The 20,467-nt window shown below is 50.3% G+C and overlaps 1 protein-coding gene across 1 annotated transcript in view; it reads right to left on the bottom strand.

Annotated features, from left to right (window-relative positions):
* LOC119092570 (uncharacterized) overlaps positions 1-16,991 on the bottom strand; it is a 37,207-nt gene extending 20,216 nt beyond the window's left edge. Inside the window, exons 1-2 of the mRNA XM_037215527.1 lie at positions 16,862-16,991; positions 5,760-5,855 (exon numbers count right to left, since the gene is read on the bottom strand). Of these exons, the coding sequence (XP_037071422.1) occupies positions 5,760-5,832 (73 nt within the window). The 5' untranslated portion in view covers positions 5,833-5,855; positions 16,862-16,991. The remainder of the gene's footprint in view (positions 1-5,759; positions 5,856-16,861) is intronic.
* Between the last annotated feature and the right edge of the window lie 3,476 nt (positions 16,992-20,467).

Below are 20,467 nucleotides of genomic sequence, written 5' to 3'. Positions count from 1 at the left end.
CTGGTTTCTGCTCTGGTTGCAAGACAAAAATGACGATGAAACAAAGAAGACCGTGTCCCTTGTTAACAAGTCAGCTATATCTGGGGACTTTAGGGAGTCACCATAAGAGGGGCTTTTGCCAACCCTGTGCTCCCACTTAGCAAGGCTCTGTCTACGCCCCTGCCTACACACAAAAGCAGATCAAGTCGTCTCAGTTGAATAATGGGTAATTGAATGTCCGTTGGGCCAATTCATACCTAAGGCAGGCAGTTTTCCGGAGGCTTTTTCTGGGGTGGTGTGGTGTAAGGGAAGATAATTCGGAAAAAAGATGCTGTTACAGGTGTGCAAAATGTTTTACACACCAATTAGTAGTAATGCTAATCCAGAAATATGCAATAAAGCAGTCATACGATCAGTTCGCAATCAGTCATACGGGAGACAGCCGGTGTCATGGGCAGTGGCCACCGACAGGGGACGGAAGTAGGGCTCTGATAAGGAATATATGACGGATGAGCCCTCGTTCTGTTGCTGTTGTAAAGGGGATCTCCAGTTTTATGGCTTTTGTCACACTGTTTTTGACGGTTTCAAGCTTCCGCATTTGTTTCCGCCCAAAATGCTGCGGCAAGTCTTATCTCTTGAAAAGCGGCCAGCAAAATACACGGCGCATGAAAAATCTGTCGCGCTGTGAGCTATCGATTCACATTCAAAATTCTCATCAACCTATGTCCAGGCCTTATTTAAGCATCTTCCCTGTGAAGACAGATGACGCCTCAATGGCACAAAATGCCTACCCGCTCGTGGAATTTCGCGTTCCCAGGGAAGACTATGTTGAAAAGGATGACTAATCTTGGGAAGCTGGCTAGCCTTATTCGCCGAATGGCATATATAAGTCGAATAGGCAAAATTGCACACCAGTGGGAAACATATCTAGATGCATATCTAGCATAGCAGCCATGACATTTGAATAAAGAGAGATAACAACGTCCATCTCTACCCCTTCGCCCCGGTCGTCGGGCCTGCTTTCCGGAAAAGTTTCTGAAGTACGCCTTGAGCTTGCCCCCCCCCCCCCCTGCTGACTTTTGAAATGATCCTACGCCTATGTCAGGTATTATCAGAGCCCTTCATCAGGTATTATCAGGGTTCTCATATCAAAATTACAATGATGTGAGTACGATTGGTTGGGAAAATCGGTTTCCATTGAGTGGATGATTAAGTGAATAGACTTCAGGCAGTGCACACGGCTGTCTGGTTATTGCGACATCGCAATTATGGGTAATGGGTGTAGATTTGAAGCCTGATGTGAAGAGAACGCCGACCGTGTCTGCAAGTAAAGGCAATCATACCAGCCAGTGTAGTTCATGACAAACTGCACGGCCTGTTCCAGGTGACCGCTTTTTGAGCGGTTATAATGACAGAATAGAACCACAAGTTGCGTCACAGTATTAACCCGTTTTCCTTTAAGGTGCGTGCTACGTCCATCTCATAGCGCACACAAAGCGCAACACAGAACAAATCGTGCACCGTTGACGTGAGCAAGGATTACGACAGCGACCTCTTCCAAACTTTCGGAAGTAAGTGGGTAAAAAGGCATTGAATAGAATATGACCGTGTGTTTGAGGTGCACCCATGGAAACAGGGATGAGCCCGAACAGACTCTCCCCATGAACCGCAGTCTTTGACCCGAAACTGTACAGTATTCGCTTGCACTTTGTTAAGGAGCTCGCCGGCGTTTTGCTCGGCTGAGTCCCGCGAAAACCACTGGACACGAGTGATGCGACGAACAGAAAGGCCGTCGGTAATGACACAGCCATGCATTCCACCCGCTCAATATCCGCTCAAGGCGAGCCGATAGTGCGGTGGTTAACGCATATGCGTTATCACCGCGCGTATGGAGAACAGGGGGTGCGGGGCCGGATTCCCTGTGGTGCCGCACTTCTTGCCATGGTGAGAGGCAGGTGACGCCAATAGCCTCAGGAGCTGACTATGTCATAAAGCCTCAATGACGGCAGATATTTGTGCGATATGTACCTGGCTCACATCAGCCAGCCGGTCGGCCCTCCGCCACCTGCTGAGGCGTCCGGTCAACGAGAGCACGGGAAGGCCCGCTCAGACTGCACCGAGGAGCCCTGACAACCCAGACTGTTGCGAGGAGGGCCGACGACTAAGACTGTTGCGAGGAGGGCCGACGACTAAGACTGCTGCGAGGGGGATCGCCGGCTCAAACTGGTGCGGGGTGAGGCCTGGCCGTTGAGACTACTGCGGGGTGGCCCAACCGCCCAGGCTGCTGCGAGCAGGCCCGACAGCTAAGACAGTTGAGGAGATCTGATCGCCCAGACTGCTGTGAAATGTCCGAGCTCTCAGACTGCTGAGAAGAAGCCCGACCACCCAGACTGGTATGTCGCTGAGAGCCACAGCCCTTCCGCACCGGCTCAAGTGAGCAGCGCCGCACACCGCACAGAGAACGGACCACTGGTGGCAACTGGCGCCCGCCCCGCCCCCCCCCCCCCCTCACCACGTTGTAAGCTTAAAGGCCGGGCCGGGTGTCAGGGTCGGTGTCCACCGCAGTCGACCAGCGCGCTCTGCATGGGCCAGCTGTCTATCAGGCAAAAATGTCGAACAGGCGACGCGGCCCAGATGTCTGCCAGGTAAAGTGGTCTAACAGGTGATAACGCAATTACAGATGGCGGATCCAAGCAAATATACGCCATCGACAGGTCGATGGACTTCGACAGACCGCAACCTTGATCTAGCATTCACAGTTTACACTGCCACTGCGTATAATGTCATTTTCACCATTACACTGCGTATAATGTCAGAGTTCCGTGCTTTCTGCCAGCTTCCTTCCGCTATATTCATCCACCTCCTGCCGCTTGCTATTCGCTGCTGTCCGTCCCTTGGGCTGTCTCGCTGTATTACGGCTGCGCTGTCTTACAGCTGGAACCGGCCGACCAGCGTCTGACGGCTGCTGACCGCCGCCCAGGCCACGCTGGTCACCGAGTCAGCGGTGTGAGCTGTGCCTGTGCCGCGCACGGGGGCGCCACGCGACGCAGCCTTGTGGTGCCTGACCCGGCCGTGTGCGGACCGCAAGGCCAGTGGAGCGTGTCGAACGCCCCGGCCGGCTGGACGGTCGGAGCTGTGCACAGACGTCTCGCCTAGCCGCAGAGGTCCGGGGGCTGTCAGAGCTGATATGGATGGGGGGGGGGGGGGGGTGATGACGGGCCTGTATAGGGCCAGTACCCGACACCAAGACTGCTGAGGGCCAATGCCCTATATCCCGGTCGCACAGGGCCGATACTCGAACCACATCTGCGGAAGTCCAATACCCGCAGTAAGTTTGCAGAGGCCACCGCTCGGTGTCACGTCGTCTGAGATTTGACTCCTCACTGCGATCTCGGCACAGGCCCAGCACCCGCCACCACGACAGCGGTGGTCGGCTGCCCGGCACCCCGCTTTGTTCACCAAGAAGCTCGGTGTCGTGCCGCCAGCACTGTTTCTACTTTATTGAACTGCACGAAACCCAGACAATATATAACAAACAGTCATTCTACGTGGATGCCTAGATTATCTTTTGCCCAGAAGATGTGATCTACCCTAATGCACGTGGAGGATGTGCTCTACGCGCTGTTGCCAGACGGATTGAGTCTTTCAAAAGCAGGGACCTTTGGGAACAATGAAGCACGTCGGCCCGACAACCCATCCGCTTTCCCTTCCAGGCGACCCAGTCTCGGCAAGAACATGCATTTCAAGTTCGCTTTCTACAGGACTCCTTTGACCCGACTCGGCGGGAAGCGCTTGAGGAGCTCCACGTGCCGCTGACCCCCGCTTTCAGTCCGGCGCTCTCTTCCTGCGCCGTCCATCCCAATCAGCCACACCCCGACATGAAACAAGGCTCTGGTCCCAGGCCCACCGGCACATGGCGAGAGCACGTGAGCGGGAGAGAGGAAGAGAGCGAGACGTGTCTACCCGAGCGTGCGGAGGCCTTTTGACGATATCATGGGCCGGCGCCGAAATCCCGTGATCGTACGCACCGCGCCAGCGAAACGCACTTCAGCAGCCGGAAACGTGACGGTTCCGGTGTCACGCAGTGCCGCCGGGCCAACCCCGGTGACGCCGCGCTGCGCCGCGCCGCGCCGCACTGCTCGCTCGAGTCGGATGTGCCATCGGACAGTTCGGCCGGGAGGGGACCCACGCGGCGGCCACCAGCCTGCGCCCATCTGTCGCGCCGCGTCCGTCGAGGTGTGAGACCGGCCAGCCGCCGCCGCAGCATCGTCTGGAAGCCGCGCTGCCGCCGCCGGTCTGGGAACGACCGCCGCTAGCTGCCGGCTGGTGCAGCTCGGCAGCCGCAGCTGGTCTGATCCACGGCCATGTCGCACGGAACACGGATACGCGGACCTCTCTGCTTAAGTGGAGTTCATAAGAAGGTTTTCGAGCGCTCATTTGCATTTCGAATGTATAAACGACTAGATTATTGGAAACTACTGAGAAGAGAGCTGACAACAAAAACACGGTTGTGATAGCTGGAGTGGTTTGCACTCCGTGATTGTAATACCGAAATGTTAGGCTTGTGAGTGATCACACGTAATGCTGCGAAATGATGACTTTTTGCACATTTCAATTTATCATTGTTGAAGATCGTTTTAATTGGATGAAAGTGAATGAGATGTTTTGATTGGGGAGTGGTGTCGGTGACGGTGATGGCTAATTGAACTTTGCAACGCATTCCAACAAACGTCGGTATGTTGGAATACGATGTAGTAAACTGAATCAAACCGACCAACGTGTCTGTATCTTGATATGCTTTGGCTATTCGTTTTCATGTCACAATTTCGTCCGTTTGAGGCTTCTGTATTTTCTCAAGTAGAAAATGGACACAAAATAAGAAGAGCAATTCATCGAGTCCACTTTGCGGCAACGACACTTTTGACCATACTTGATAAATGACACTGAGAGCCAGCTGAATTCAAACCCTCTCCGACGCAAGGAGGTATCTGGTGAACAAGAATCGCGCCCTTGGAATAAAAAAGGTCAACTTTACGCTGTGAACCGGTTCAAGGTCCATGTCGTGTGCTTCAATAGCAGTGTCTGGCCACAATTCTGACAATCAAAAACAGTCGCGGTGAACATGAGCACAGGTGACGCCGGGCGTGGAGGTAAACATGAGCACAGGTGATGCCGAGCGTGAAGCCGGCGGCATTTTTCCTTGGCTGAATGCCGAACACGCACACATATGAACCGACTGGACAGCGCCAGTTCCAGTTCCTTATCTACTTTTCTTGAACTTCGCTCAGAAAGCTCTCAAAAAGTTGGCTTCTTGTGATAGTTGTAAGCAATTCTGCAAGGATAAAACGGCTTGTTTTGGAGGAAATATCCCCAATTCCATTCCTTCCATTCCTTCCATTCATCCATCTCTTCCGTTCCTTCCATTCATCCATTCCTTCCATTCATTCATCCACCCATTCCTTTTTTAACTTTTTTCGTTCGTCAAAAGATGGAGTTGGGTCATAAGCTAGTCTACCCAGATCATCATTATGATGGTCTTACGTTACTTTAATTTGTTTTTAAACGAAGGGCAACACCAGGTTGATCGGTGACAAGGAAGGCAGGCAGAAGACAGAATTACATTAATTATATTTGTCTGTATGATATTTGGTGTGAGACAAAATTGGTGTATCGCATTGTACATCACCCGTGATAGGTACTGATCTGGTCTGTCCGCGCTCCTGGTCCGGCCATGCGTCACACATGCATGAGGAAGTTCATGGGCACGTGCCGGTCCTCACCTGTTTCTGCTCGGCCAATGGCAGCGAGGATAGACATGAGGACGGCTGCGGTGATGCACCCGGACCCATTCATCTCGGCACGCTATCGAGCAGTCTCTGGAACACAGCAAAAGGTCACGTCAGCTGTTGTTAGGCGCAGTCATGAGGCATAAGTAATACTTCTGATCCTTATTTAAAGAGACACATTTGAAGACCACCCAAAGAGTATTCACAAATAATGCGCACAGCGAGTGATCTCGGGTATAGGACACTAGACACTAGGCAGACAAAGGACACTAGATTCTAGGCAGACAAAGGACACTAGATACTAGGCAGACAAAGGACACTAGACAGTGTCACAGCATATGAGATGCAACTGATTTTGATAACGCTTCAAACATGAAAAGCTGCAAAAACCGCGAACATCATTGTTTTACGGCAAGAAAATGGAGACCATTAGCCTGCCGGCGCCCAGCCAACCATTCCGTTGAACGACTCAGCGAGTTGGCCACATGTTCAGCGGCGAGGTGGAGAGACGCTGCTGGGGGCCTGCTGATGATGGCCTGCTGCTGTATGCTTGCAGCTAAATGCCTGCAGCTGAGGGCCTCTTCACGGGAGTATACCTTACGCGCATAAATGCATGCCGCCAGGTATCCACTGCATCGGCATGTTTGAACAAATATTGTTTTAATATGATATCTTAAGTTCCCGAACCATTTGCAGCGACCAACATCTAATCGCAAGTTCCATTAAAGTGTTTTTCGCCGCATGTGGATAAAAATAATCTACAACGCAGTCAAATAGATCCATTGGCGCAGTTTCTTATTTAACTAGGACTTCAGCCCCTTCCCCTCCTTACTTGGGCTCCAGTGACCCAACTTGAAGACAAAAACGGTTCAAATCCGGTGACAAACCTGCTTGTTGACAAATTTTGGGGTAGGTATTACTTTTCACAGTTCAGCCCCAATCTCTTCAAATTACTTTGTGGAACAACGCCCCTGAGCACAATGCGTGTTTTTGTTTGGTGGGGGCGCGGAGTTCGATGAAACTTTTTCCTGCAGAAGCCTACAAAAGTCATTTTCACGCTAGCATTATTAGAAACTGACCTGTGTCACAAATCTAAATCGCAGGAAAACTGCAATAAATTGGAGGAAAATCCAAAAGTTTATTGTCAGGTCTATTAAAATGATTGTCAAATTTATCTCCGAAAACGTTTTGTTTTGCCATCGTGTGCTTACATTTACTTTTACGTGTGCAAGCCTCGTGCGATGAGACCAAATCAGATGACATCGCATGCATAAAAAACAAACACTTGCATGTTGTTGAAGGAAAGACGCTGCCGAAGTAAGCTTTTCAGGCCAGGGCGTTAGAGCTGAAGAAAATTTGATGTGTTGTGTTGCTAATCATTATAGTTTTCGAGCACTACAAACGTTGTGCCAAGTGGGGTTTTTACACCTAATGATGCTAGCATGAAATGGGCTAATCAAGAGCTATTTTATGCCTTTCCACTTAAAGAATGTTAGTAAAAAAACTTGTTGTTATAATCTGACGCGCTAAATTTTGTCCGGAGAGATGGTTGTTACTTACAAAATATCTAGCTGCAACATACCAGACCCTGTTAACACCGATGAACGTATTTTCGCCAATTACAACACACAAGAGCAGCCATGAAGCAGCCTGTATATACCTGACGATGTGTGATCGTCAGCTGTTCCTCCTAAAAGGCGTTCGCTGTAGCTTACGTCTATGTTCGCCAGCTGTTGCGCTCACAGAGCAGATGCGTGCTCCACTAAGAGCCAGGCAACAGGTGAGCTTTCTAGACGAGCAGGACCGCGGCATGGAATAACTGGGTCGCCGTGATCTGTTACTGCTTTCCGGGCGACCAGCCAATCTCATTTGGCACATATTTTTGTCCGTTCAGAAACGCGCTGGAAGATTTAAAAATTAGGCCAAAGGAAGGCTACTGGGGGCATGGTACCTCTCTCTGAGCCAAGAGGTTTACACCAGATGACGGACGTTTTCCAGGAATATGGTCCAAATTTGCAGGGTTCGGGAGAAAATTTGACATTTTCTCCTCCCGTTGAAGAAAATTTTGCCCTCGTGCCTCGCGGCAATGCATATGACAACATAGCATATATTGACAGCAATGCAGCTTCGGCCTGATATTCGAACAAACAGTTAATTGTTTTTGACCAAGAAGGATTCAGTTCCTTTGTATCGTTTTGGGGGCTTCTCTAGAGTCGAAGACTTTAGAGGAGCATTAGCTTTCCTCTAGATTACCTGCTGAGCTTTTTTACCTGAAAGGCACCCTGGCTCAGTTTTTCGATAAAAAAAAACATAGCTTAGTCTGTTTCTTAAAGACAGATAGCTCAAAAGAGATATGCTAAGGGTTGATGCCAGATTTAATTTCTTCCACATTACATGCATAATATTGAGCATGATTTCCGATCAAATTGAGCTCCTTATGTGGGTAAGTAAGAGCAAAAACCGTGATCATGGCAAGTGCTACACATTTTCCGGTTTCTGGCTAGCCTGCTGCCTAACATTTGTCAACCTCCCTTTACCTTTTCTTATTTTGAGTGAATTGGAGTCAAACTGAGCCAGTCATGGAGCAAACCCACAGTTTTGGTTCGAATCGTTATCCAGTCTGGCCACATATGAACTGGATTAACTCGAGCTAAATGTATCCGCTTTTCACTCTGATGAATGTCAGTTTTGCGGCTTGAAAACGATAAAACATTGCAAACATTGGGAAAATTGGTCTTGACCAGTTAAGACGACGCGTCGCGTAACATACTCAACATTGGGATGCATTGATCCGAGTGAGCCCAGTCTCCTTCAAGCAGACCAGACGGCAGCAAATCGGCCTTGACTGCTCGATTCCGCTGGCTTTTGCAGTTTCGAGCTCTGCGCGGTCGAATGGAGACGGGCAGCATCCATCGCGCACGTCCTTTACATAATCAGCAATAATCTCCAGCGCTGCGACTTTCACCTTTCCTCTCTTCGGAGGCTACGTCACGGTCTGCCGGCCAAGCGGATGAGACGGCTCACAAGTGTGCAGCCGGTCTCAGCAGGTGTCTCTGCGTCCATCATCCTTTCCTCAGACTTGACCGGAAGCGGGCGAACCGGTCCAAATCAGCGGCAGTAAGGACCCGCGTGCAGGAACAGGCTGACACCTGACGCTTTTTCGTTGCTGTTTCAAGATCAGTTGGAATGAGCTTCCCTTAAGAATAAGCATCAAACTGTGCATTTTCTTACTACAGCTCGGCACTTGGGATTTACTTGTACCAATACTGCGCCGTATGTCGTCTGAGATAAGCAAGGCAAAAACAGACGCCCATTGTTATCAAGTAGACGATGTCAAAAACCGCGCTAATTGATCCACACCCTCGGCGACCGACACTTCTCTTTGATCAACGCATTGTAAATTTAACCGTTTGAAGGAACTTGATGTGGAAATATCTACTGACGTAAAATTTGCCCAGCAAATCACGAACAGTGTTGCTTAATCCTCGCCCCGATCGGGAGTGTCGATACGACCACCAATTCTTTTTCTGACGATACCTATCTGGTATGCGGTGCAATTGTGCTCAGATCATTATTAGCCCATGGGGCATATATTCCACGTGTTTTGATACCGAAAACGCGCCTCTAGCTTTTCTGATTTCGGACCAGCGGCGGTTCTTTAGGAACACTGCACGGCGATCTATGGCCTGCGCGGACGGGCCGGCGGCAGCCGACGATGCTGCGAAGCGCACGCGGCGGGCCAATATTGTTATATTAATGGAGCAGCAGATCATAGACCGAGTCCAAACACATAACACTACAAATCATTGTAATAAGAATTAAATAAGGAACACACCTGTTCAGGTTTCATGTCGTTACAAGATATAGTATCAGAGCTATGAGCATGTAAAGCTGAAAAGTTTAATTGCTGGGAATATGTGACATTTGAACTGACTTAATCGGGTCAGTTACCAGCCTAGAAGCATAAAACCTGCTATCAGCCGTGAGATCTTGTTACAAACGATCCACTGGCGCTTTTTACTAAGCTCTATCTTTCTTAGTTTGGAAACGGCAGGGGGTTGCATCAACCCCCGTATCAGTCCGCCATATGCGAAAATGGTGAGCCAGGGCGAGAGTTGAAACAAAACGGCCGCCTACGGGTCTGGTGAGGAGTCGACCAAATCGATGACCTTCGACGTCCGAGGTGAAATCTGAGAAGAAATCGGAATTTGGTGGTGGGTTATGTGAATCCACATTTGGGATAGGTCCTATCATTGGGATTGCCTCTTACAATTTAACATTCCTTCAACAGGTCTTATCTGACATCAATGCCTTAAACCCCTCTGAAACGGGCGGATCCATCGGTTATGCACGAGCGCGCGTGGCCATTTACACACATCGAGTTACACTCTTGTCAACATCTTTGCCCGTTTATCCACTGTCAAAATATTGTTTCTGTTAGACCTTAAAAAGCTCAAGGCCACTGAAAGCAGTTCAGACTGCTTTGATATTGAAATGAAATCAATGTCAATTACTATACTGGGTTCATAATGTTCACAAAAGCAAAAACTTCATCGATGTTATTTCAGGCCAGTGACCTCTGACCTTAATAAAGTCGAAATAAGACGCCCGTTGACGTCCCTGTGCTCAATAAATTCGAAATGAGCGTCAAATTCTACTCTCATGAGGCAAGTATTCCAGTGAAAAAAAATGTTTTGACCTCAGTCAAACCTTCATAGCCCAAGCCCAAGGTCAATGGAATTAGTCACAATCAGAAACTGAATTGTCTCGTTGTCTCAAAAATATCTCTAACGCGTACGGGTTCGTCTAAAACTCCGTTGTCGCATTAGATTGAACGATTTCTCAGGAACTGCCTTCGCTGGCGGCCATGGGCTGACTTTGATCTGACGAAGTCAGCAATCTCACATAGCACACCTAATTTTTATGTAAAAATATCGGCGCTTTCAGTGCCTACAGGTGTACAAAGTTTGGCGTGGCTATGCCGAACGATTCTTGAATTATTCCGGGAAAAATTCGGGGGGAGGGGGCAAATTAGCCCTCAACCGAGCGCGTGTTAGATGAGATCCGCCGGGTACGGGTACTGAGCAAACCATTTGTAGAGTTGTGCATCACTGTTGTGTGATGTTGGAACCCACGATGTTGTGTGATGCTGGAAGCGTCGCGTTTTGCTTTGATTGAAATTGGAATCCTCTTCAGAGCTTGTAATATTTCAGCTTGTTCCATAACAAATGAATTGAGCTCCTAGTAAGTGATTTAAAAGTTGTTTCTCAATGCTGCAAATACCGAAGAGCTTAGGTATTGTTCGCTTCGGCTGTGACGCTATTAACTAAGACAGGCATAACAAAAGCACTGCTGCCGTATGGTCACCTTTCAGATGGTCGTTGCCAACGTCAAATAGGACATAACTCCTGTGACACATACAAGCGCCATGTAAATCAGGAGGATGTGCTGAAGCTTTCTGCACATCTATATAAGAAAGCAATCTCTCAATACGCACAATTCCTTTATGCTATGAACAAAATATCGCTTAACAGACTTTGTGTCAGTGTTTCTGCAAATGATTTTAGGGATATCACGGAGGAAATAACAAAACCTTGATCAATGAGAAGACCCAACCTCATTGGCTCATAGTGCACGTAATACGATTCCGGTATAACGCGACGCCCTACTTAAGCTGAAGTAAGCAGATAACCAGCCCTCTTCCCGTCACGCTTGCGGTGGCTGATGTCAAGGACAGTGGCGTTTGAACAAAGCTCGGCACATGTTATTTAGTTGAGCCTTTTTAGCTGAGCTTCTATAGAGAGAGTGAGAGAGAGAGAGAGAGGGAGAGAGGGAGAGAGACAGATAGATAGATAGATAGAGAGAGAGAGAGAGAGAGAGAGAGAGAGAGAGAGAGAGAGAGAGAGAGAGAGAGAGAGAGAGAGAGAGAGAGAGAGAGAGAGAGAGAGAGAGAGAGAGAGAGAGAGAGAGAGAGAGAGAGAGAGAGAGAGAGAGAGAGAGAGAGAGAGAGAGAGAGAGAGAGAGAGAGAGAGAGAGAGAGAGAGAGAGAGAGAGAGAGAGAGAGAGAGAGAGAGAGAGAGAGAGAGAGAGAGAGAGAGAGAGAGAGAGAGAGAGAGAGAGAGAGAGAGAGAGAGAGAGAGAGAGAGAGAGAGAGAGAGAGAGAGAGAGAGAGAGAGAGAGAGAGAGAGAGAGAGAGAGAGAGAGAGAGAGAGAGAGAGAGAGAGAGAGAGAGAGAGAGAGAGAGAGAGAGAGAGAGAGAGAGAGAGAGAGAGAGAGAGAGAGAGAGAGAGAGAGAGAGAGAGAGAGAGAGAGAGAGAGAGAGAGAGAGAGAGAGAGAGAGAGAGAGAGAGAGAGAGAGAGAGAGAGGAGAGAGAGAGAGAGAGAGAGAGAGAGAGAGAGAGAGAGAGAGAGAGAGAGAGAGAGAGAGAGAGAGAGAGAGAGAGAGACGAGTGAGACGAGATTGCCCCTGGACAATGTAAAGTGGTCGAACTTTAAAGCAGTGATGGTCGAATGGGAATAGATTGGGCTTACGGTTTTACATTGTCTACATGGTGGTGACAAAACCGGGTCTGTTATGGCGTGGGCTGTCCTACAACGCAATATGTGTCTTCCTGGTGTTTATGTACTTACAGCTATTTTAATTTGTCATGCATATTCTGCACGCTTGACATAAAGGTCACGTATCTGAATGGTAGGCTAAATTATAACACATCACGGACTGTCAACAAAATGTGTTGTGAAAAAGGCGTGAACGCATTTTCGCGATTTAAAAAAAAAATTATTATTTCATTATATATTTTCATATTATATTTTTATATTTATTTCATATAATTTATTATCAAAATTATTATTCGCAATTTCAATATTTTGTCAGAATGTGTCCTGTAATCCGATATGACTAACTGGCGAGGAACTTTTAGCTCCACCCCGGACGAGACGTCATTGCATTTGGTTCAGCTTTTTACCCAAGTGAGCATGAATACGCTCTGACTTTAAAGTGGTGCCTGGTTGCGTGCAGCTTAAATCGATTAGATACGGAACAAAAACCAACTACCGCCAGCTCACGTTAGCACATATTGTGTTAGAAAGTCATTTCAAGCCTTTCATTCCGTTCCGATCAAGAGAAATGCGCTGACCCGGGCAAAAAAGGTTTGGTTCTAAGACGGATACAATGCAATCATTGCGCCTGAGGCCGCACGAGGAGGATACGCCTACTGGCGGGCTCCGCTCACAGGCCAGAGCACAGCGGGCCCTGGCTCCTCACAATGGTCCGGCACACAGCGGGCCCTGGCGCCGCTCACAGTCCAGCGCACAGCGGGCCCTGGCTCCTCACAATGGTCCGGCACACAGCGGGCCCTGGCGCCGCTCACAGTCCAGCGCACAGCGGGCCCTGGCTCCTCACAATGATCTGCGGCCTACACTTTCATCTGTGTCGCAGCGATTGTGGCCTCGCGAGGTCCACAGCTGGCCATAGCATCTGATCGCAGGCTCTGAGAGGGCGGCAGGCGCTCCCAGGCCCGCAGCCCGTAGGAGCGCAGCAGCCGGTGAGCGGCCGCCGCCGCGCCGGCAGACGCCAGCGGGCCGATGGAGACTTCACGCCCGCACAGAACGCCATCACCGGGCTCGGCTCGGCTGCGCTGCGAACCGTTGCCGCCACGTGGGAGAAGTTACCGCTCCGGGACGACCGTGAGACGCCGGCGCCGGCCAGGAACAGTTACCGAGGCGGCTCCACACTTCACACGATCTGCGCGCGACGCGCACGACCCAGACCAGCGCACGCATCCTCCACACAGCAGGGCACGGTGATGTGTAATACCATATATTTAGTCAGACCGGACACGACAGACAGCGGGTTTTGGTAATCGAGACCCCTCGACCGTGGTTGGTCGGTAGTGCGACAATCGATATGAAGTCATTGGTGTATACTGCACTGATTGCAGTTTTCATTTTCGGTTCACGCAGTGCCGAGTGAAACGAAAGTTTTGAGGGACAAGCCAGAAGGCAGCTTGTCTGTAGGACTCTCTAGTGTCTTAAGATTTTCAGATGAGCCTGTGGAGCATTGCATTTGAAATATGAGGAGAGCCTTAGATATACGCTGTCTGTAATGTCATTTTAAATGTAATTGTTTTTCGTTGCATGGGCACAAATATGACTTGCGTTGCATTATCCAAAGAAATTAATCGCAGTCAAACGCATGGCATTGTTCAATCTAATTGTAGTTGTTTAATCCAGGTCACCAAATATTTCATTGCAGTGTGCGGTGGCATCATAATCCAGGCAGAGTTGTGCTACCGTTATCCTAAGAGTGGCACTGAGTCGTAACGTGGGAACCCAGGAGATGTAATGGGATATGACACAGCCGGTGTGTCACTGAACGGGCTGGCTTGAATCGTGGTAAGGACCCGACTGCCGCATGGTGCATTCTTAACAGCTAGCTGTCCTCTCCCCTGGCCGGACCTGTCGTGTGTGTATGAAAGCAAAACCGACATGCGGCATGGTTGCCCGCGATCGCTGCCGATCGGCGCCCGTCGTCGCCATCTGTGGGCGCTCGGGCCGCCGCCAGCCGCCGTCGTGCGGTCGGGCGTCACGGTCGGCGGCTCACTCCCGGTGACGCTGGGTCGGCGGCTCACTCCCGGTGACGCTGGGTCGGCGGCGCACTCCCGGTGACGCTGGGTCGGCGGCTCACTCCCGGTGACGCTGGGTCGGCGGCTCATTCCCGGTGACGCTGGGTCGGCGGCTCATTCCCGGTGACGCTGGGTCGGCGGCTCACTCCTGGCGGCGCTGGGTCGGCGGCTCACTCCCGGTGACGCTGGGTCGGCGGCTCACTCCTGGCGGCGCTGGGTCGGCGGCGCACTAGAAACCGACTCGGAAGGTGCTATGGATGCAGCTTGCACGGTGCGGGCCCATGACCAGCCTTGAAGGGGCTGTCCCCATGCATACGCTTCAGCGAAGTGGAGCTGAGCGACGCGCAAAGCCGAGCAAAGCCGAGCCGAGCGAAAGTCCCGCGCTTAGACAGTAAGGGATGGAAGAGTCTAATGCGTACCGCACAGAGCGACCGCCAAGTCCATACACGACATACTATGAGGGAGTGAAGCACAAAGTAAATGAACTTCACAAGCAATTTTAATGGCATTGTTTTGCGCCCTCTGGGGCGAGCTCTGAGCTCGAACCCTGGCTGTACCACGCTCGCTAGTCGCTAACATGACCTCTGCACCACGCTCGCTAGACGCTAACATGACCTCTGCACCACGCTCGCTAGGCGCTAACATGACCCTGCACCACACTCGCTAGGCGCTAACATGATCTCTGCACCACGCTCGCTAGGCGCTAACATGACCTCTGCACCACGCTCGCTAGGCGCTAACATGACCTCTGCACCACGCTCGCTAGACGCTATCATGACCTCTGCACCACGCTCGCTAGGCGCTAACATGACCTCTGCACCACGCTCACTAGGCGCTAACATGACCTCTGCACCACGCTCGCTAGGCGCTAACATGACCTCTGCAGCCAGTAGTGCTGCATGACAGCATGCGTAATGGCATGCATCACGATCCCTTTAAAACGAAGAAAATAAAAAACAGAATTGATACCGGCATGGGCGCTTGGCCGAAGCCCTAGCCGACCGGAAAGGTGCCGGCACCCCTGTCACCGGCCGGAGGGAGACAGAGTGTGGCCTGAAGAGCACAGGCCGCCGGCCGCCAGCCAACCGGGAGGCCACTGGATGTGTTGGCGCTCCCCTCATATGTCTGCGCTGTTCTGCGCGAGACGCCACGTGGCTAGGAGCTCCGCTTCCTCCTTGTTCACAATGATCGTAATTCATCTCCGTTTGTTAAGTATGACCGAAGCCTTCGTAAACAAGCACCAAACACACAAACGACTGTGAACGGTGGTCGCGAATCTTCCGACAATGCGACTTACGAACAAGCTTGGTGGGTTTGTGGACAGACGTCTGATAGAATGGGCTGCGTCAGGAAAGTCTCCAGATTTTTGGAGGGTTAGAGCCCCTCATCATTATGAACCTCATTATTTTACCTACGGATGTTGAGAGGAAACAATTCTCTGAAATTCTCTTGTGTCCCTGAAGCTTTTGAAAACAGGTCCACCTCTGGTTGGTGTGGTTGGAAGACTGGAGCATGCAAAGCAAGCCCATGATGTTTGCTGGCCACCTGCCAATCCCCTCATAATTCTGTTTCGTATGTCACTAGCGACGGCAGTACGGTATGACAGCATTCATCCTCAGATAGTCTGCATTACCCGCGCAAAAAGATATAATATACATCGGAATAAAACCTAAGCTGTTGAACACTAGTACATCAATAATGATAGTTTTGTTGTAGAGCAAATGCACCTGAACAATGTACAAATGGGATTAAGCAATATACCCATGCATACTACATTGAGATGTCATGCACAGAATGCATAAAGTAGCACTCAAATAATGTTCGCTTACCGACGATTCACAAGGCCTGACAGCAGAGGCGCAGATTATACAATGCTCGGCAATAGTGAGAAATACTTTGTGACTTAACAATCTGACTGTCAGAGGGAGCATATTCATCTCTTACCCAGTGCAATTATCATCCCTTTGCCTAGTGCAAATTTTGACTGAACTGGCATATGTTTTGTATCGGCTCGCTGGACGGGCGGAGCGCTTGCAACCCTAGCGCGTCGTTCCGTCACCGCGCTCCAGTACCTGGCCGCTTGCCCCATTTAACTGCTGGGCGGTGAATTTGGGGCGACTGTGGAACAGGAGAGATTCGACGTAGCTGAGTAGGCTTGTTTAAGTGGCACACCATTCAACTTGAACGAACACCACGGTGAACTGCTCGAGCAGGCTCGGAATTTCCCCACGGAAAAGGTGGTCTGGCAACAAATAATGACAAATTTGGGATCTCCATTCCTTGTCTTAGTGTAAACCAGACTGCGTTACACGTTCGAGACAGACCAAAGAGGGAAAACAAGAGAAATTCGTGCGACTGAGTAGATACACATGGGCTTATAATAACCACCAGGTATGTTTGAGAAGAATTAGGGTCGGTTAGTACACGCTCCGCTGTAGTTTGGCTGCAGTCGCTCATGTCAATTTAGCTCACCTGAGTTCCCGTGCAAGGTTGAGCGGCTCCACAGACGGGTCACGTGCGCATGCTGTCGGCGAGCTGCCGTTGGGCCGCGCGGTGCCACAGGGTCTGATGACGTCGGCAGCAGTGGAGCCGGCCCGCTCACGACGGGCTCAGGAGCGGTACTGAAGTCCCGCGGCCGCGGCCGCCGCCGCTGCCGCCGCCGCCGCCAAAAGTGAAACCAGTCGGCCGTGTCGGACGGCTTCTGCTGCTCGGTACTGGCGCCGTAACACAGACCCGGGCCCTGCGACACTGGCGCTGCGGCACAGATCCGGGCGCTGCGACACAGATCCGGGTGCTGCGATGGCTTCAACTGCTCAGCATTGGCGCTGCGACACAGACCCGGGCGCTGCGACACAGATTCGGGTGCTGCGATGGCGTCAGCTGCTCAGTATTGGCGCTGCGAGACAGATCCGGGCGCTGCGACACAGGTCTGGGTGCTGCGATGGATTCAGCTGCTCAGTATTGGCGCTGCGACACAGATCCGGGCGTTGCGATGGCTTCAACTGCTCAGTATTGGCGCCGTGACACAGACCCGACACTGCGCGACGAATAGTCTTGATTAGTCAGTGTGTTTGCAGTCTCCTTCAAGTTGCATGATTGATTGGGCTGCTCTTGCAGTAATTTTACTATTGCATTCCTCTCTATAGGTATGCCAGTCGGGAGAACCACACATTCTAAGCAAATGTTCACACCTGAAACGGATTTTGGTTTCTGAAGCGATGTTTCATTTCTTCGTATTGCATATTTGCTACTATTCTGTTGTAAATCTGGTGTGAAGTATTTTTCTGTAACATGAGCGAGCAGGATGGAGAGAAAGATGCTGAGCTACATCGGGTGAATGAGGCTTAGTATCACCATTGTTCATTAGCCTCCTATTCGTTCTAGTTGAAGCCAAAACTCCGTGGGTAACAAAAGTCGAAAACGATGACAACGGGCAGGACGAACTTCTGGCCAAAAAAGGATGTTCCGAACCAGAAGGCGTCCAGTATCTTTACAGGTACACATTTCAAAATATGTGGCTTGTGTTCAACATATTTAATCATTCTATTCGATCCATGTGAGTAATCTTAATTGTGTCAAAGAGATAGCAACTGCCAGCACTGCCGCGTGATCTTATGTTAGATCATTATCTAAGCTTGCCAGCTCATATACCGACGAAATTAAGTTATTTTTTTTCTTCTGCAATCACCGACACGTTTAGCGGCAGACATGAGGTGATGTGAAACACAATTATTTCTTCGCCACTTACAATCAGCAGCATCACAACAGCAGCTGTTACCTGAGTCGCACAGATTACGTCCATCAGTTCAAGTTGTTTTGTTCCCACGTACCAAGAATTTGATCTTGATGAATGAGAATGGTGTGTACGTGGTGGTGTGTAATTGTGTGCTGCCGCGACAGATGGATGCCATTCCCAGCTTCCGTCTTCCAAGATCCCCACTAAAACAAATGAGAAACCAAATAAAGGTTCATTCATATACCGATATCTAGAAACAAGGCACTGAGGAGAAATATCTGGATAATTTTGACTATAATGAGCTCAAATTCGGTATGGTGACTGGATGCTCTCATTCAGTGACCTGGCCCGTGTATAATGACTGGATGCCTTCCTTCAGTGGCCTGGTTCGTGTTTAGTGACTGGATGCTCTCCTTCAGTGACCTGGTCCGTGTATAGTGACTGAACACTCCCTCAGCGACCTGGTCCGTGTATAGTGCCTGGATGCTCCTTCAGTGACCTGGTCCGTGCATAGTGATTGGATACTCCTTTGGTGCCCTGGTCCGTGTATAATGACTGGGTACTCCTTCAGTGACCTGGTCCGTGTATAGTGACTGGATGCTCCTTCAGTGCCCTGGTCCGTGTGTAGTGACTGGATACTCCTTCGGTGACCTGGTCCGTGTGTAGTGACTGGATACTCCTTCGGTGCCCTGGTCCGTGACAATGGCCATGATAACCTCGACGTGATTTCAAACGTGGTTTATACGTACGTGATTTGTATCGCGTGAGAAACATATGCCATTGAGTAGTGGATGCCTTTGTGTTTTGCTTCTCTTACCGAAAGCGAATAGAAAACATGTCATTTTTATCATACATCACTGCGTTACAGAGCGAATTAGAGATCACATATCAGAACACCCATGTATGTTCTGAACCACAAGCACCACACTTAGCCCCGCCTTCTCCGTACAATGCTCTGCATTTTTCAAAGGAGGTTAGCAAAACTTTTTTCAGATGATTCAGCTGTGACCCATTGGCTATCCCTTAGAAACGCTTCCACAGCACGTGCGCGACGGAACCTTTTGCCTGAATTTTCATAGAATGTAACAGACGCCCTGACACGGGCAAATTGAAGCCAGCCAGCCATACTTAAGGTTCACGTCTACTGGTCCGACAATATCTCTCAGCCGTCGCTGCCCACTACCAGTCACGATACAGACCATCTAAGACAGCCGACTCGTTCTGGGACTCGAAGGTCGCACGCTCGTACCGCTTGGCGGCCATTTGTGCACTAGCATGCAGCGAAGTGAAGCCGAACGGGTTCCATAGATATGAGAAGAAGTGGTCCACAAAGGCCGCGTGTGCTGGCCAGTGCTGCAGGCAGAACCACCGCCCGCCAATACTGTGCCGATGCGGTTCACGGAGTGTAGCCTCGGCTGCGAGGGGTGGCGGGCAGAACCACCGCCCGCCAATACTGTCTCGTCGCGGTTCACGGAGTGTAGCCTCGGCTGCAAAGGATGGCGGGCAGAACCACCTCCCGCCAATACTGTGCCGACGCGGTTCACGGAGTGTAGCCTCGGCTGCAAGGGGTGCTCACTGGCCAGTACAGTAGCCAGTCCGCATGGGAGCAGTGCGGTGAAATACAGGACTGTCAGAGCAGGGGCACACGTCCACACTTACGAGAACGGCGGTCTCGGTGAGAACATCTCGTCTTAACCTGAAGGGGATCGCATCGTCTATAGCCTTCGTCGGTATCGTCTATAGCCTTCGTCTGTATCGTATTTGAATCCGACGGTCCAGCACTCCTAGAGCGGTTACTCTCAGCACTCTTAGAGCGGTCAGAGTTGGCATTTTTTACCTAAACGACGGTACTCTGTGGCATTGCATTCATTGGTTTACTGACCAACAGCTATAAAAGAACGAAATGATGAGGTCTGCTAAAGGGACAGCGTGACCGTGCACAGCACATCACTAACGATGCCATTCAGCAGGCCCCACTAGTGACGTCTTTGGACATTGGCCACCGCGTGTCACTGATGCCACTTGCACATAATCCTCGTGATTTTAGTGGACAAACTTTCACGAACACAACTTTTCTGTTCGGATAAAGTTTGTTACCATTCGCCGCCTGGCGCCACTGTTCACTCTTGTGATCCATATCCTTTCAATCACATAGGCACCTGACGGCTCGTGATTTGACAAACATTAATCCCCATGCATTTAATTGTTTTGAGCTTGACATTTGACCTTTCGTTTACCGTTAAATTAAACCTCGCGATCCAAGCATAATTCCAAGAACGGACTTGCCACCCATGATAACCCCATACAAAGATGTTACTTGAACACCTATGTCATCGAGATTA

The sequence above is a fragment of the Pollicipes pollicipes genome, unplaced genomic scaffold, assembly GCF_011947565.3.
Source record: "Pollicipes pollicipes isolate AB1234 unplaced genomic scaffold, Ppol_2.1 Scaffold_3447;HRSCAF=4054_pilon_pilon_pilon, whole genome shotgun sequence".
Taxonomy (NCBI): domain Eukaryota; kingdom Metazoa; phylum Arthropoda; class Thecostraca; order Pollicipedomorpha; family Pollicipedidae; genus Pollicipes; species Pollicipes pollicipes.
This window is presented reverse-complemented; position numbering and strand designations above follow the sequence as displayed.